Source organism: Pan paniscus, chromosome 12 (genome assembly GCF_029289425.2).
Source record: "Pan paniscus chromosome 12, NHGRI_mPanPan1-v2.0_pri, whole genome shotgun sequence".
NCBI classification, from domain to species: Eukaryota; Metazoa; Chordata; class Mammalia; order Primates; family Hominidae; genus Pan; species Pan paniscus.
This window is the reverse complement of record NC_073261.2, coordinates 29,093,635-29,112,315: the sequence shown is the minus strand read 5'-3', so window position 1 is coordinate 29,112,315 and position 18,681 is coordinate 29,093,635. Positions and strand designations below refer to the sequence as shown.

Genomic DNA, 18,681 nt, shown 5'->3' with positions numbered 1-18,681 from the left:
TCTAGGAGTTAGACTCACAGTCTACAAGGGGGAAAGGGGTGATATAACCCCTGGTCTCCTCCAAGTGCATCTCCTTGCATGGAACCTTCACTCTACGTACGAGTAAAGAGCCTTCATCCTATGAGTAAGCTGGGGCAAAAGCAACTAAGGCCCAGTATTCTCAGTCTGATATTCCTGGGTTAGAGTTTCTGTGCTGTAAGTGGGGACTAGGTGGAGGAAGGAGTGCCAAACCTCTTGGCTACTCTTGCTTGCAAAAGGGCTTCTGCAACACAGAGCTTCAGGGAACGAGGCATGCTAATAATCTACTCTTCCAGAGGAGAAACTGTAGTCCAGGATTGGGAACTGGAGAGAGGGAATGGGGTCATGGCTCCAATGCCACAGACTCCCTATTCTAAAAGATTGACTTTCTTGAAAAAATGTTTTTGTTGGATGTATGCTTTTATGACAATTTCCACATAAACTTCCAGTTACAGGTATTTTATTGAGCAGAGACAGTGAAGTTCCTTATGCTGTTATTTCAAAAGTGTTTCCTGGTTTCTTTTTAATGAATGTCTTAAAATACAAGCAATCAGGACCCTTTAAATAAGGCAGTATGTTCACAAATCAAAATAGCTTTCTGCTGGCATCAGTTGATTCAACATCAACATGCAGTGTCCAGAATGAATAAGCAGTTCTTTAATGGTTATTTAAATATATTCCAGAAGAGCGTTTATAATTCATTTACAAGTGCAGTATTGCGCTAGTAAATGTTACTTGACCTCTTGTATAAATAATGCCGATTAAGAATTAATCCTGGAATAGTTTTTGAATTTCTAACTCTGTAGATCTAAAACACAATTGTAAATGGTATAAAGATGTAAGAATCATATTGTGATAAAGTCAATCTCAAAAATAGAGAATCCAGACCCTTCCCAGATAATTTAAGAACTGAGTTTTCCTCAACTTAAACATGATGGCCACACAGAAAACAGTAAAGACACTTTTCGATGTGATACAACTGTATAAAACTCGAGAATATGAGTATTTAGGTGACCAATGTATAGACATTAATAGAATTTTAAAAACACATTTAAATCTGAAGCAGAAAAAAAAGACAATTTACAAAGAATTATTGAGCTCTAATCATCATCAGAGTCTGAATCATATTTCTTTCCTCGGATAGTTTTCTTTTCCAGCTTTGTGAAGTTTGTTCCAAATTTCTTTTGGTTCTGAAATGGTGGCTCCATTAAATTTCCACTTAAAAAAAAAAAAAAGCATTTTATTCTTTATGATTTAGTACTAGTATACTAAACTGCACAAAAATCTATCTTTGTTTTCTTCCTGTAACATAGAATAAAATTTCTTTAAAATGCTGGTGTCAGGGAAGAGGTATAATGCTTATATTGATATTGATGGTTAATAGCCTTAAACCTTATTGTGTACTACTGAATGTTTTAGATCAATTTTATTTTCCTTTCTTTTTGAGACAGGGTCTCACTCTGTGGCCCAGGCTGATGTGCAGTGGTGTGATCACAGCTCACTGCAACCTCCAGTTCCTGGGCTCAAGCGATCCTCCCACCTCAGCCTCCCGAGTAGCTTGGACTACAGGCGTGTGCCACCATGCTCAGTTAATTTTTACATTATTTGTAGTGATGACATCTCACTACATTGCCCAGGCTGGTCTTGAACTCTTAGGCTCAAGCAATCCTCCTGCTTTGGCATCCCAAAGTGCTGGGATTATAGGTATGAGCCACTGCACCAGACCTATTTTCCTTTTTATCATTAATTATGGATTAACATTTGGTTAACACAGTGCTCAGTTGTCACCGGAAATGAGAGAAACCATCACACACCTCCCGATATGATGCATCACTTCCATAATATGCCCGTCAAAAATCGATAATCTGAATCTAATCTTGAGGAAATTTAAGACAAACCCAAACTGGGAGATGTTCTCCAAAATAAACAGTTTGTACTCTTCAAAAACATCAGTCTTAAGAACCAAAGAATAACAATGGTAACTAAAGACGTAATAACTAAATGTGCTGCATTTTTGGTATGAAGGACAATTATTGGGACAAAGAGAAAACTTGAAATAAGAGCGGTAAATTACACAATAATTCCTGTTTTAATAATTGTACTGTCGCTACGTAAGAAAATGTTCTTGTTCTTAGAAAATATATATGGAAGTCTTTAGGAGTAAAGGGACACTGTATTCACAACTTCCACTCAAATGGTTCCCAAAATACTTCATAGTATCTATAAAGACAATGATAAAACAAATATAAAACGTTTAAAATTGGGTAATATGGGCAAAGGGTCAATGAGGATTCGTTGTACTAGTCTGCAGGGGGTTGTTTCTACTAGTTTTTTGTAGAGACGAGGTCTCATCTCACTATATGTGGCCCAAATTGGTCTCAAACTCCTGGCCTCAACTGATTCTCCCACCTCAGCCTCTCAAAGTCTGTAATCTTCTGAGATTACACAAGTGCCCCACCCGGCTGCAATTTGTTTAAGGCTTAAAATTACTTCAAAATATATAACTTTATTTAATAAATATTAATATTTTATGTTAATATTAAGGAAATGAAACCAATTTCTACAACATAGGAATGATTTCGGCATGTCTAGGAGAGTCAGAGAAAAGACGGGAGGGAAATGGGGGAGAAAGAAAAACGTGAGAGAACCTTCTACTTCCTGAAAGGCACCATGACTCTGGAATGGTAATTGCACAATTTTACCTGTTACTTTTGCAAATCAAGAAAAGGCAAAAAAGACAAGATGATATGCTCTGATTTGTGGAATTAGATAAATTATTTGTCTGAAGAAGTGGACAAAGAAATGGAAGTTGGATTTTAGATTGTTTTCAAACTATAACTGTTCTTCATAGCAAGCAATATAAGCTAGGCATAGAAACCTTTTTCTATTCATCAGCCTCTATAAGTAAAACAGAAATATCCATGTTAAAAATCTAGTATTTTAAAATATAACTTTCTTTGCAAGAGTCTGCTTTTAATTTTTATTTTATCAAAGAGAATCACTTAAGTCAGAATCCATTTGAGCAATCTGGCTTAAATTGGGGAATAGTCAACACTGGATTGCCATTTTAAGTTTCCAGATTAATACAAAATTAGTGTCAATAGTATACGTTAAGCTGAAAACTTTTATAGTCAGGAGTACGGTGAGACTCAGTTTTACCTATTAAATCAGTTTAATCTGTAAATCTGATTTTGCTGTAAAATCACGCTAATATTACACACTTCAAAAAACATGCTTTTCCTTTGAGAAACTTTCTACATCTCAGCCAAAATGCCTTAATTTCATAAAATAAATGTTACAATACAAAAATCTTTTGTAAAAATATCAACTATATATGAATTAAAATCAATCTCTTCTTTTGTTAAAAGTTACCTGTAATTAAGAATGTCAGAAGAACCGAGCCTCCATTCTAAAGTTTCTGTGGTGAAGTCATCTGTATTTCCTAGGTCAGTAAACCCAACAACATAATCTTGTGTTTTCCCATCTTTTAGCAGTGCTAGTGTGGGAATGACTTTGATACGCAGTCTCTCACAAAGGAAAGGTGCTTTTTCCACATTCAGCTTCAAAAATTTGGTCTCGAGGTGTTTCTTGGACAATATTGCCAGATGTCTGTCTAGTATTTTACACCTGTAAGTAACCACACATAGAAAATTATAAGCTAAAACCACAGATCGCTTTTTTCAAAATAAATATCATCAAGGGAAATCTAATTATGTAGTTTTTCTGTTGACTCTCATAACATGGCAGCCAACTTAAACTTGTGTCAGATGACCTCACTTCCAGATCAGAGGTTAGCTGCCTGATTACGAGATGGGAAAACAGCCTATAAGATTCTAGAAAGTCAGATTTGCATTAATGATATTCTCTTTTAAAATATTAAATATATGCTTTAAGTCATAAAGGAAGTTGTCCTATCTCCTACACAGGAAACTTGAAGAGGAACAAACTGAAACTTGACAAAACTCAGAAGAGACTTACAAGAATCAGAAATGCACACATGGTGCCATATTTGGAAGTCATGAAGAAAAACTGAACAGCATTACCGAGGAAAAACTTCTTACTCCTAAATATGCAACACTGTCAGTAAGAAGCACATTAAGGCTAAGGGTTACTAATAATATTTAAATAAATGTGGCCATTATGCTTCTAGGGAATTAAAAAATACCAGTAGTAACTTTTTTATTTTTTATTTTTTTGGAGGTGGCGTATTGCCGTGTCCCCCAGGCTGGAGTGCACTGGCACGAGCTCGGCTCACTGCAAGCTCCGCCTCCCTGGTTCATGCCATTCTCCTGCCTCAGCCTCCCAAGTAGCTGGGACTACAGGCGCCTGCCACCATGCCCGGCTAATATTTTGTATTTTTAGTAGAGACGGGGTTTCACCGTGTCAGCCAGGATGGTCTTGATCTCCTGACCTTGTGATCCGCCTGCCTCGGCCTCCCGAAGTGCTAGGATTACAAGCGTGAGCCACTGCGCCCAGCCTACCAGTAGTAACTTTTATTAAGCCATCTTCCAATGAAGACAGAAACAGAAGTGAGATTTTCTTGGCCAGGTGCGGTGGCTCACATCTGTAATCTTGGCACTTTGGGAGGCTGAGGCAGGCGGATCACCTGAAGTCAGTAGTTTGAGACCAGCTTAGCCAACACGGTGAAACGCTGTCTCTACTAAAAATACAAAAATTAGCTGGGTGTGGTGGTGCATGCCTGTAGTCCCAGCTACTTGGGAGGCTGAGGCAGGAGAATCACTTGAACCTGGGAGGTGGAGGCTGCAGTGAGCCGAAACTGTGCCGTTGTACTCCAACCTGGGCAACATAGTGAGACTCCATCTCAACAAACAAACAAAAAACAAACAGAAAAAGTGACATCTTCTTTACATTAAAATTTATTTTCTGGCCTGATGCAGTGGCTCACGCCTATAATCCCAACACTTTGGGAGGCTGAGGCGGGCAGATCACTTGAGGCCAAGAGTTCAAGACCAGCCTGGTCAATATGGTGAAACCCCATCTCTACTAAAAATACAAAAATTAGCTGGGTGTCATGATGGGCACCTGAAATCCCAGCTACACAGGAGGCTGAGGCACGAGAATCACTTGAACCTGGGAGGTGGGGGTTACAGTGAGCTAAGATTACACCACTGCACTCCAGGCTAGGCGACAGAGTAAGACTCTGTCTCAAAAAATTCATTTTTGACTGGCCAATTCATGAGTGTTTCTAAAACAGACTATTGTAACAATCTTTTAGACCGGTGGTTCTTAACCCCAGGTGTTCATTATGATCAACTTTTATTTATTCATCTTTTTTGAGTTGGACTCTCACTCTGTCACCCAGGCTGCAGTGCAGTGGCGCGATCTCGGCTCACTGTAATCTCTGCCTCCTGGGTTCAATCGATTCTCCTTCCTCAGCCTCCCGAGTAGCTGGGATTACAGGCACCTGCCACCACGCCCGGCTAATTTTTGTATTTTTAGTAGCGATGGGGTTTCACCATGTTGACTAGGCTGGTCTTGAACTGCTGACCTCAAGCAATCCACCTGCCTCAGCCTCCCAAAGTGCTGGGATTAGAGGTGTGAGCTACCACACCCAGCCTGCCGTCAACTTTTAAAATATCCAGATGAATCAAAATTCTCTGGCAGTGGAGTTGGGAAACATACAGCTGTTCTTATGCTCAAATAAAGCTTGAGAACTACCTCTAGATGACTCACACACAAAATACTTCATGGTTATTTTTACCAGTAAACTTTTTGTGCACTTGATGTAGTTTTTCCTGAACTAAGTTTGGCTCTAACATAAGTTATGTGTAACCTTGGTGCCTCATCACTTTTTCCCCGGATATGTTTTTTCATATGTTACTCATGTAGTTCAGTAACGAGATTTCAATGAAAAATGGTAAGAGAGAACAAATTAATAAATGGTTTTTTAAAAAAAGCTCAAAACAAATGATAAATCAACCTTTATATGAGAAATATGTTCCTGAAAATTTGTAAATAAATCAACTCCATACTTTAACTGCAGTAAGGAACGTATTTTTTTTTTGAGATGGAGTCTCGCTCTGTCGCCCAGGCTAGAGTGCAGTGGCACGACCTCTGCTCACTGCAACCTCCACCTCCTGGGTTCAAGCAATTCTCCTGGCTCAGCCTCCTAAGAAGCTAGGATTACAGGCACCCGCACCATTGCCTGGCTAATTTTAATTTGTATTTAAAGAGCAAGACAGAGTGTCTTGCTCTGTTGCCAGGCTGGAGTGCAGTGGCACGATCTCAGCTCAATGCAACCTCCGCCTCCCAGGTTCAAGCAATTCCCCTGCCTCAGCCTCCTGCGCAACTGGGACTACAGGCACGCGCCACCATGCCCGGCTAACTTTTTGTATTTTAGTAGAGATGGGTTTTCACCATGTTGGCCAGGATGGCCTTGATCTCCTGACCTCATGATCCACCTGCCTCGGCCTCCCAAAGTACTGGGATTACAGGCATGAGCCATGGCGCCCAACCCGTCAATCAATTTTTAAAAATCCAAAACAACAGTCATGGTATAAATAGCTATAGGCCTTTACGTATGTTTAAAAATAACTAAAAGAGCATAATTAGATTGTTTATAACACAAAGGATAAAAGCTTGAGGTGATGGATATTCCATTTACCCTGATGTGATTATTAAACATTGCATGCCTGTGTTAAAATATCTCATGTACCCCATATTTACCTACTACTACCCACAAAAGTTAAAAATTAAAAAAATAGCAATAGGCTTAAAACATGGGTTCCAATCTCTCTTTTTTTTTTTTATCATTTAGTATCTGAGTGATACTAGGTGAGTCAATTTCTCCAAATCTTGGTTTCCATACATGAAATACAGGAATAATAATAAGTGCCTCTGAAGATTATTGTGAATGTTCTAGGGATAATATACATGAAAGCATCCTGCCTACTATGTGCTAGGAACTTTGCTAATATATAAAGTTCACTGGATGATTTTGATTTTTCAGTTCTGTTTGAAGGTGAGTACTCCTGGTGATGCACTGTTTATACACCATCAAATGTATTTATTGACCACCTACTATGCGTCAGGCAGTTGGTTTAGGGCTATGATCCCAGAGAACAGTAGGTCACAATACAGGCAAATGCGCTGCCTCTACAAAACGAACAATCTAGTTGGGAAAGACATAAAAAAAACAAGTGAGGCCGCGTGCTGTGGCTCATACTTGTAATCCCAACACTTTGGGAGGCCAAGGTGGGTGGTTCACCTGAGGTCAAGAGTTTGAGACCAGCCTGGTCAATCTGGAGAAACCCTGTCTCTACTAAAAAGACAAAAGTTAGCCGGGTGTAGTGGTGGGTGCCTGTAGCCCTGGCTACTCGGGAGGCTGAGGCAGGAGAATCACTTGAACCCGGGAGGTGGAGGTTGGAGTGAGCCAAGATCCTGCCATTGCACTCTAGCCTGGGTGACAGTGTAAGACTCTGTCTCAAAAACAAAAAAAAAAACAAAAAAAAAACAAGTGGACAAATAATATTTTACATACTAGTATATTTATATATCACCTCATCATATTTGTCAGAGGTTGGCAACTTGAGGAATGTGTGCCAATGCGAGATGGTTGTGTACCATAAGGGCAGAGGTTTCTCTGATACCTTTCTACCTGCCTAATCCCTTCTCTCACTGTTCCTCACAAGGGATTTCACCATCTCAATATTTTGTTTCATTTTTATTCTCTTAGTCAATGAATACCAGGCAATCAATTCTTGAAAGGTGTTAACTAACAACGAAGCTGTTGGGTTGTGAGATCAAGATAAAGGGGCAAGAAGGCCACAGAAATGAGAAAGACAGCAGGGCTGAAACCACAGTGAGTGCCAGAGACTCCAGAGCACAGTGCTTGTCTGTCCCGGGTAGGCAGGTGCCAGTCAGCAGATGACTGCCATTATAGTTCCAGCTATGCTATTAGCAAGTTTTCTGATTTTTTAAAGAAAAATTCTAAGTGTGGATATTTTCAAAAGGAGTTATCTCTCGATTTTTAAGTGTTGGCAACTAATCAAATCTGTGCACAAAAAACCACAAAGGTTTGGGTCCTTTGGTTTAAGATATGACCTCTTCTGAGGAGGTATTAACATTTTATAAGAGATCTGCTTCCTTAGAGAAATTTGGAGACCTAGGGTGGTCTAAGAAAAATCACTCCTTCTAGCCAAGACTGGCAGTCCCAACTCTGCTCTGGTGAAAGGTTTGGCCAAGCCACCATCTCCCCACCACAGTTGCTAGTTCCTTCAAGGAGGAACTGAAGGAACACTGACTCTCAACAGCTGTTGCCCGTTCCCAATATCATGGCTACATCACAATACTAGAGGGAAATAATTACTGTCATGGTGATAAGAATTTTAAGTATACATTTCTAAGATGTTTTTAGTTAGCTAGTGAAAATACAATTCAAAAATATAAGCCATTTATATGGGAATATTGACTTTCAGTAATATTCATTTATACTTTTGCATGTAACTGTTCTTTAAGTTACTCTTTAAAATAACAATTAACTTTTTTTTTTCTTTCTTTTTTGAGATGGAGTCTCACTCTATCGCTCGAGCTGAAGTGCAGTGTCGCGATCTCCGCTCACTGCAACCTCTGTCTCCTGGGTTCAAGCAATTCTCCCACCTCAGCCTCCCCAGTAGCTGAGACTACAGGTACCTGCCACCACACCCGGCTAATTTTGTAGTTTTAGTAGAGGCAGGGTTTCGCCATGTTGGCCAGGCTGGTCTTGAACTCCTGACCTCAAGTGATCCACCCCCCACTTGGCCTCCCAAAGTGCTGAGATTGCAGGCTTGAGTCACTGGGCCCCTGCCTGCTTAACTTAATACTAAATAACATATGAGAGAGTACAATGAAACAACTTAGGAAGTTTTTTCTTTTAGTTTTCTTCATTTCTCTAGTAAGCCAGTATATCTCCAGCCAAACAATTCACTGTGTTTTTTTAGAAAAAGTCACAGATGGAAACAAAGTTACCTGAATGTGGAGTCTCTGTAGAAATGGCAAACCACATTTTCACTCTCCTTGACTTCTTGAAAAAAGTCTCTTTCACTAGGGATTTCTCTGTATTCCCCATGTCCTTTAGAAAGCCATTCCTAATTTGGAGAGAGGCAAAACATTACACATGTGAGATATCTCTTTCAGAACCACTTGACATTTTAAGTGTCCAAATCACCATCGTATTTTGTAATGAAGTCAATTAAAAAAAAAAGTTTTTTTTTTGTTTGTTTTTGTTTTTTTTTGAGACGGAGTCTTGCTCTGTCACCAGGCTGGAGGGCAGTGGCGTGATCTTGGCTCACTGCAACCTCCGCCTCCTGGGTTCAAGCAATTCTCCTGCTTCAGCCTCCCGAGTAGCTGGGACTACAGGCGGGCACCAGTATGTCCAGCTACTTTTTGTATTTTTAGCAGAGATGGGTTTTCACCATGTTGGCCAGGATGGTCTCGATCTCTTGACCTTGTGATCCGCCTGCCTCGGCTTCCCAAAGTGCTGGGATTATAGGTGTGAGCCACCGCGCCCGGCCCAAAAGTGTTATTTATTTATTTATTTTTTTGAGAATGGGTCTTGCTAAAGTTGCCCAGGATGGAGTGTGGTGGCATGATCATAGCTCACTGCAGCCTCAAACCTCCTGGGCTCAAGAGATCCTCCTACGTCAGTCTCCCAAGGAGTTGGGACCACTGGCGCATGCCACACCATGCCTGGCATTTTTTTTTTTTTTTTGGTAGAGACGGGGTTTTACTATATCGCCCAGGCTGGTGTCAAACTCCTCGGTTCAAGCAATCCTCCCACCTTGTCCTCCAAAAGTGCTGGGGTTATAGGCATGAGCCACTGTGCCTGGCTGAAGTCAAAGAAAAATGAATGTCTTTTAGCAATTTACTTTCCTGTTTCTACTGTCAATGCAAAACTAGTCTACGGACAGTGAACGTCTCCACAGCATGGCCTGGGTTCAAGACAATTACCTGTCTTTGTAGCTTAAAACATCTATTTTCTCAGAACTTTCAAAATAAAAATTTAGACTTGAGAGACTCAGAATGTAAATATCCACTTAACTCTATCCATATACTCTTAAACTACTAAAACCAGAAGCATTTGATCCAAGTTACTACAAGTCTTTTAAAAATAATGCTCGTGAGGCTGGGTGCAGTGGCTGATGCCTGTAATCCCAGCACCTTGGGAGGCTGAGGCGGCTGGATCACCTGAGGTCAGGAGTTCCAGACTAGCCTCGCCAACATGGTGAAACCCCGTCTCTACTTAAAAAAAAAAAAAAATACAAGAAATTACCTAGCTGTGGTGGTAGGCGCCTGTAATCCCAGCTACTTGGGAGGCTGAGGCAGGAGAATTGCTTGAACCCAGGAGGCAGAGGTTGCAGTGAGCTGAGATCACGCCACTGCCTGGGCAACAGAGTGAGACTCTGTCTCAAAAATAAATAAAAATAAAAATAATGCTTATGAGATAAACCCAATTCGTCTTGGGGAGAAAAGGAGGATACTGCAGCTCTGAAGCTCAAGAGCCCTGTCTGCTTTTGATAACCACTTTATAAATGCTTAAAAAGTCTCTATACCTGCACTAATTGTTAGAAAGGTCATCTCACACTGAACTGCAATATATCCATAATTCTGGTCTGTGGATTCCAGCTTGGACAAAGATTAATGTTTTAATCTCTCTCCCACGTGGGCCCTTCAAACATCATATATTGCCTAAGTTTTCCCTTCTCCACACTGAACACTTCCAGTTCCTTTTAACTGTTCTCATATGAAAAGATTTCTAGAGTTCCTACTCTTCCAGGATATCAACTAAACACACTCTAATTCACCAATGTCTTCTTAAAATGTGACAGAGGTCTGAATCCAGCCTCCAGAAGGGGTCCAACCAAAGAGCCAGGAGGGCCATCTCCCTTCCTCCTCTGGACGTCAGTGAACATGGCCCAGACTATATTGATGACTGCGGTGTCAAAATCACATCCATTTACATCGAGCTGACACTTGCAGGATACCCTGATATTTTCTTATGTGAAATTTCTACACACAGTTTAACTCTCAAATACAATTCCCTAATGACATATGACGTTTCATGACTGCTTTCACAACTTACCAATGATATGTGCCCTTAAAAAGTATTTGTTAGGCTGGACGCAGTGGCTCACACCTGTAATCTCAGCACTTTGGGAGGCTGAGGCAGGTGGATCACTTGAGGACAGGAGTTTGAGAACAGCCTGGGCAACACGGCGAAACCCTGTCTCTACAAAAAATATGAAAATTAGCCAGGTGTGTTGGCACACACCTGTAATCCCAGCTCCTCGGGGGCTGAGGCACAATAATTGCTTGAACTCCAAAGGCGGAGGTTGCAGTGAGCCAAGATCACACCACTGCACTCCAGCCTGGGTGACAGAGCAAGACCCTGTCCCAAAAAAAAAAGTATTTGTCTTTTAAAAAGCTGCTATTTCTAGGCCGGGCGCAGTGGCTCACGCCTGTAATACTAGAACTTTGGGAGGCTGAGGTGGGCGGATCACCTGAGGTCAGGAGTTCAAGACCAGCCTGGCCAACATGGCGAAACCCCACCTCTACTAAAAATACAAAAATTAGCCAGGCATGGTGGCAGGTGTCTGTAATCCCAGCTACTTGGGAGGCTGAGGCAGAAGAATTGCTTGATCCTGGGAGGTGGAGGTTGCAGTGAGCCGAGATTGTGCCACTGCACTCCAGCCGGGGCAACAGAGCAAGACTCTATCTCAAAAAAAAAAAAAAAAAAAAAAAGCTGCTATTTCTTTTCATTATTTATTCTCAGGTATTTAACCAAGAGGCTGAAGACCCGAACCTGTCCTGGCTCCTTTGAGGGAGGATGTGCCCATTCCAAACCTCTACCAATGCTCAGGGCCTCTCCTGACACATTCACTACACCCCTGTGCTCTTAGCATAGCCCCTTTTGGACAGCATGTGCTCCTAAGGTATCTGCAGAACAGAATCAAGCAGGATGGGCCTACCTGAGGCATGGCAGCTGGGCAGCACCTGGCTGTCAGTGGCTGTCACCCAAGCCTCTGCTTAACTCCTATTTCTTACCTTATCCCTCTATTCTGCTCCCTACCTAAGTGTGCCAGCTCTAGTTAACAGTAGGAGGGTGCTTGGCTGACAGAAGAATATAGATTCACCTAGGCCTATTAAGTGCCGACTGTAAGTCAATGCATACAATGATCTCCCCAATACCCTCGTGGATCAGAAAATCAAAATTACTGTATAATCTAATTACTGTATAATCTCTTATAAAAAGAATATCTATACAAATCACTAGGTTTCTTGACTATTTCCAGGAAATATTTTAATAAAAGACCTACTAAAATGCAGTGAAAGTTCTAAAATAAGACCCTCTGAATTACTCGATGACAAATTCATTTTAAATTGATTTATACATTAATAATAAAAAAGGCTTATAGCCAGTCTGCCTTAGTTGGTTTTAATTATATTCAGACCACTGTTTTGAACTGCCAAAAAGTTCCTTTAAGACATTATTTAATGTATGTTCATCACTGCAAATGAGGTGAATTCAGTCTCTCTACAAAAATATCCTAGTTACAAATAATTATTTTTAGTTGCACATTAGCAATTAGTACTTAAATGTGACTATGAAATATGAGTTTGTGGCAGAACCTAAACATACATTACCTTAAATTCCAATAATCCGTCCTTTGCATACTAATTATCAGCCCTATACTATGAAAAGAAGCCAATTGGGCCTGGTGTGGGGTGGCTCACACCTGTAATCCCAGCACTTTGGGAGGCTGAGGCAGGCGGATCATTTGAGGTCAGAGTTTGAGACCAGCCTGACCAACATGATGAAACCCCATCTCTACTAAAATACAAAAATCAGCTGGGCATGGTGGCAGGCACCTGTAATCCCAGCTACTTGAGAGGTCAAGGCAGGATGGGCAACAGAGTGAGACTCCCTCTCAAAAAAAAAAAAAAAAAGAAAGGAAAAAGAAAAGCAGTCTATTTTCTAAAATAGGGTAGGGTACAGGTAAAAGCCATATAACGTACTCTATTTTAGAAACTCAAAATATAAAAATTTGGACTCACTTATAAAAGATTATTTTCTTTTATAGTAACTCTTCTAAACATGAGGGTGTAAACACATCAAAGTGATGCTACAGCAATACAAACAAAACTCCTTCTCTTTTTTTGTGGGGGAACTGGGTCTCGCTCTATCATCCAGGCTGGAGTGCAGTAGCACAATCTCGACTCACGGCAACCTCCACCTCCCGGGTTCAAGAGATTCTCCTGCCTCAGCCTCCTGAGTAGCTGGGACTACAGGTGTGCACCACCACACCTGGCTAATTTTTGTATTTTTTGTAGAGACAGGGTTTCACCATGTTGGCCAGGCTGGTATTGAACTCCCGACCTCAGGTTGTCCGCTCACCTTGGACTCCCAAAGTGTTGGGATTACAGACGTGAACCACCATGCCCGGTCAAAACTCCCTATTTCTTCAGAAAAGTTAAGCCTCATGTTTAAGTCACAGTCAACTGAAAAGGAACCAGAGTTGGTGATAAAGTATTTCCATGTAACCCAATGGAAAAAATGTTTTAATCAAAATTCAATTTGGCCAGGTGCGGTAGCTCACGCTTGTAATCCCATCACTTTGGCAGGCTAAGGTGGGCGGATCACTTGAGGTCAGAAGTTCAAGGGCAGCCTAGCCAACATGACGAAACCCCATCTCTACTAAAAATACAAAACTTAGCCAGGCATGGTGGTGTGCGCCTGTAGTCCCAGCTACTTGGGTGGCTGAGGCAGAATAATTGCTTGAACCCGGGAAGCGGAGGTTGCAGTGAGTTGAGATGACACCACTGTACTCCAGCCAGGGTGTCACAGCGAGACTCCATCTCAAAAAGCAGAAAAAAAAAATTTCAATTTACAGAATTTAATCCATTGGTTTCAGTCAGAGTTTACAACTCTGCATTTATTCTACACAAACATTCTAAGAGGCAACAACGATAGAGCTGTGGCCACCTTTGTTACAAAGCATGCATTCTTTTGAATATGCCACATAATTATTTCATTGGAAATGCCTGAAATACATTTTTCAACATAAATTGACTTAATTGCTCTTATCTCATCTGTCTTATCTCGTTTGCTTTGAAAATAGCTAAATCGGCTTTAATATTACCTGAAATGGAAACCAATGACTCCCTAGCCCTCCATTCAACCAAACAAATCCAAGCTCAGAAAAACGATCTTGGGCAGATCTTTCTTTTACTCGACTGTGGATTAATATAGAGATTGGGCTAATTTTGAATGTCTTTAAAACATATTTTTTTCTGGGCAAATTTTTAACAGTAATAGGTATTCTGAATTCTAAAAACCCTAAACACAAAGAACGAAATGTAACTACTACAGCACATGTATATATAAGTTGTTAGGCGCATACTGTTATAGCAATTTCAGAAAGCAGGGCAGAGAGGTTACTTGTTTCTGCTGTTGAGCTTTCCTTAGTGCCTGGAGTCTCTTTTCTTTAAGGCGTTCCAATTCATCCTCATCCATCTGATCCAGTTTTTGAATTTCAGAATCCAAATGTTCTTCCACCAGTTTGGTAGTCTGAAGCAGCTGATGCTCCAGGACTTTGGAAAACATGTCAACAGATGCATCAGCTTCCATTCTTCCAAATGGTACAGAGTGCAGCCTGGGTGCTGGGGAGAAGATTTACAAAATACATTTTAAAAAATGCAAACAATAAGCAAGCTTTTCTCTACCATTTTCAAAAATTCTGGCAAGTGTATAATGTGTACTCTATGGAGTATTCTAACAACATCCAAGCACTTGATGCTGGGCTTAACAATTTTTATGTGTTTTTAAATTTAATTCTCAGTAGGTTCTAGTCACACCACTCAAAAACTACTTATAGCAAATTTAGGGTGCTTCTGATTTAGCATATGTTTTACTATACTAAAGCCAAGACAAGTCTTTAAGACCATCACCAAACCACAGAGAAATGAGTTGTGAAGTTATACCTAGTGATATATACTGACAATCAGTGTTCTTTACCAATGGGAAAGAGAAATCAGAAACAACTGTGAACAATAGGAAGGTATACCTACTGAGGTTTTACACATAAATATATATATTAAACTTTACTTAAACACAGAGTACAGTTGAGCAAAACACAGATTTTTTTCATGGCTGCTGCCCAAATGAGTTTCATTTAACTCCTAAGACGTCTCATTACCATTTATGTAAAGAAGAGTGCCTGGTGTTCCCTGAGCATTAATGTCCATTCCTGTTCTCCCATTACCTAACAAAAAAGTCTATGAGGTCACAAAAATTAATACTGGTTTCCATTTACTGACAGTGTTAACTTTGATGTAAAACACTCCAAATACTTTTCTAAATTTTGGGTTTTTTTCCAACATCACTCCTCTGTGTAAAATCAGAGTTTCAAAATAGAACTAATTCAGATTAGAAAGGAAGACCTATCTCAATTAGTCATGCATCACTTAACAATGGGAATATATTCTAGGCTGGGTGCTATGGCTCACGCCCGTAATCCCAGCACTTTGGGAGGCCAAGGTGGGCAGATCACTTGAGTTCAGGTGTTTGAGACCAGCCTGGGAAACATGATGGAACCCTGTCTCTACTAAAAATAGAAAAATTGGCCAGGCCCGGTGGTGTGTGCCTGTAGTCCCCGCTACTAGGGAGGCTGATGTGGGAGGAGAATACCTTGAGCCCAGGAGGCAGAGGTTGCAGTGGGCTGAGAACGCACCACTTGCACCCCACCCTGGGCGACAGAGCCAGACCCTGTCTCAAAAACCAAAAACCAAAAACCCACAAAACAATGAGAATACATTCTGAGAAATGCATCATTAGGTGATTTTGATATTGTTTCAAACATTATAGACTATTTACACAAACCCAGATGGTACAGCCTGCTACACACCTAGGCTATACCATACAGCCTATTACTCCTAGGCTACAAATCTGTACAGCATGTTACTGTACTGAATACTGCAGACAACTGTAACATAATGGCATTTGCATATCTAAACATAGAAAAGGTACGATAAATACAGTATTACAATCTCATAAAACTGAAATGTCCTTATGTGGCACATGACTATATATTTTAAAAGAAATGGAGTATTTTGTACTAGCAATTAGTACAAAATTTTACTTTTTTTTTGAGACGGAGTCTCGCTCTGTCGCCCAGGCTGGAGTGCAGTGGCGCATCTCCGCTCACTGCTAGCTCCGCCTCCTGGGTTCAAGCCATTCTCCTGCCTCAGCCTCCCGAATAGCCGGGACTACAGGCGCCCACCACCACGCCCGGCTAATTTCTTTTTGTATTTTTAGTACAGACGGGGTTTCACCGTGTTAGCCAGGATGGCTACGATCTCCTGACCTCGTGATCCGCCCGCCTCGGCCTCCCAAAGTGCTGAGATTACAGGCGTGAGCCAGCCGCGCCCGGCCAAAATTTTACTTCTTTTCAAAGAAATGGAGTATTTTGTACGAGAAATTTTATACCAACAATTAGAGGGCAAGTTTATGTGTATCTCAGGGTTATTACTGCAGAAATGATTTATAATTTGCCTATCAAAGCAGGAGGCTGTTGCATATCAATAAACTATGATACATTTGCAAATAATACTGAAGCACCCCAAACTTCACAACAAACTGTGAATTCATTCACTCAGCTTCTGACACAGATTCTGACCCACACAGGCCCTCTATAAACGTTGAGCTGAAGAGAAATATTCTTGCAAACTTCAATTCTGATTCCTTTTTCTTTACAGGAAAAGCATTTGAAAAGCATACTTGATTTCATCTTTGTATCTCCATAGAACACAGCAGGTACTCAATAAACATGTATTTAACGTTGAATGAACACGTGCCTAACTTCTGTTCAAATTACTACACTGTTAAGTTTCAAAAGTATTTGAGTCTAAAAAACCAAATTGTAAGCTCCTCGTGAGTGCTATAAAATTGGAAAGGTGCTGTATTTCAAACACAGCAAAGATTTCCACGCTCCCTATCGCCCAAGAAAAATGTCAGTAGGACTGTGACCCTCAGTGAGGGGGTTGGAAGGAGAAGATAATAAGATACTGAATTGAACGTTGGAAGCTGTGCTCCAGGGATAAGCACAGAGAATGCTTACCCTGGAACTTTATAGAATGAGCCCAGAATTTAATTATGGGATAACTGGAAAAAGATGCGATTAAGAAGAGCTATTCTGGGTGTAGGTGTTGGTGGTCAGAGCATTGAGAATGGGGTAAAGAGACGATGCAACCCCTCGTTAGCTTTTCATTCTTCAAACCACAGCCTCTGATTCTTCCTTTTTACAGCTCCGCTGGAAGGGTGGGACGGGACACAGCGCGTCCTCAAATTCCCTAGTCATTTCCTGGACACCCTTACAGGTATCCGCCAAAACAATCAAGGGGCCTGGTCCTTAACTGAACCCCAGGTACCTCCCCAATGGCAAGCCGGCCACTCCCTGCGCCCGGGGAAACAGAGGAAAGCACAGTCCCGGTGGCCCCAACTTCGACGCCTCCTGGTGCGCTTGCGCAAGAGCCTCTGCCAAGACACCGACACCGGTGCTGGGGCCGCGCCCCTCCTCCGCTACGGATGTGGAGCAGCAGAATGTTCACCAGCACCCGGACGTGGTGGTCGGATTTTTCTCACTACCCTCTGCCTCACCTGAGCTCTCGGTGACGCCTGAGAAGTGAAAGAGCAGCAGTTTCAAAAGACACGTCCACTCCGGCTTTTGCCTTGCAGTAGCTGCCGGCGGCTGCAAACGGGCCGTCACATCCGCCTCCTTATTGGCTGCGAACCTCGCGCGATATCACCTTGGACGCCAGAGGAAGGGGCGGGCGGTCGGGTGGCGAACAGTTCTGCGCGTGCGCCTCCCGCCCAGCAGCCCGGAACCCAAGGTGTCCGACCCTTGCTTTCCTCCGGGTACACGGCCGAACTGGAAGGCCGCAAAGCATTGTGGGAGTTGCAGTTTCTTAGTGCGCAGGGTGTCGTGGCCGGACTTTCTCAGGAGCGTGCTTCAGTATTCACGGTCCAGTGCGCCAGACTGGAAATGAGACAGCTGTGCTCTCGCTCAGCCGTGACGCTTGAACTGCGTTTCCATTCTGTTAGTGTTGAATGAACATTTTTCTTTTTTTTGTTTTCTTTTGTTAACATTTTTCCTAAAGTCGAGGCATAAACATATACAGCACAATTAACTTTTGCATAGTTAAAACCCAAAATATCACCGGCCAGATCCAGATATAGAACATTTTCCACCACCCCTGTAGGTTCCCTCTTGACTCTTCTAAACACAGGAATTTTTAGAACTCGCCCTCGCTTTGAGGGTGAAGATGAAGACCTATGTTAGGGAATTGATCGGCTGTGTCCTGTTCTGTTTTATTCAGTGACTGTACATAATGCATAATGCATGGATGTTACTGAGAGGTCCCTATTTTGTCCTGGATTTATCTCTCTCGCAAACCCCCAGAGGACTCTATTGGTTCGTTGTGGTTCTTTACTGAACTTCGTGCGGCTGAGAATACAAAGATATAAAGGGAAGCCCAAAGCCCACTCCTGAACCGAAGCGTGCGTTCCCCTTTGGGAAAGGGGTGAGGTGGGGAAATTGACAGCTTCATTGTCCAACTCCGGGTTCTAGAACGTGGAAAACCCGCGGGTGTCGGCTCGTGGCGGACGCT

The 18,681-nt window shown here is 41.7% G+C and overlaps 2 protein-coding genes across 2 annotated transcripts in view; both read right to left on the bottom strand.

Moving 5' to 3' along the window:
• LYG1 (lysozyme g1) overlaps positions 1-3,529 on the bottom strand; it is a 47,453-nt gene extending 43,924 nt beyond the window's left edge. The window contains exon 1 of the mRNA XM_055107612.2: positions 3,391-3,529. The gene's annotated coding sequence lies outside the window, so the exon portion shown is untranslated. The remainder of the gene's footprint in view (positions 1-3,390) is intronic.
• On the bottom strand, positions 462-18,541 carry TXNDC9 (thioredoxin domain containing 9). Its single transcript, XM_003805406.4, has 5 exons — positions 17,672-18,541; positions 14,456-14,676; positions 8,986-9,104; positions 3,391-3,645; positions 462-1,236 (listed from the first exon to the last, which is right to left on the bottom strand). The coding sequence occupies exons 2-5, from the start codon at positions 14,642-14,644 to the stop codon at positions 1,119-1,121; spliced, it is 681 nt and encodes a 226-aa protein (XP_003805454.1). The 5' UTR covers positions 14,645-14,676; positions 17,672-18,541; the 3' UTR covers positions 462-1,118.
• Positions 18,542-18,681: the final 140 nt, after the last annotated feature.

Bases quoted from the DNA above. Each gene is read 5' to 3' on its own strand.
- TXNDC9 (XM_003805406.4), bottom strand. From the start codon at position 14,644: ATGGAAGCTGATGCATCTGTTGACATGTTTTCCAAAGTCCTGGAGCAT. The intron at 3,646-8,985 runs GTAACTTTGTTT...GGTTACTTACAG, and splicing joins TACAGAGACTCCACATTCAG to GTGTAAAATACTAGACAGAC. The intron at 1,237-3,390 runs GTAACTTTTAAC...TTTTTTTTTAAG, and splicing joins TCTGACATTCTTAATTACAG to TGGAAATTTAATGGAGCCAC.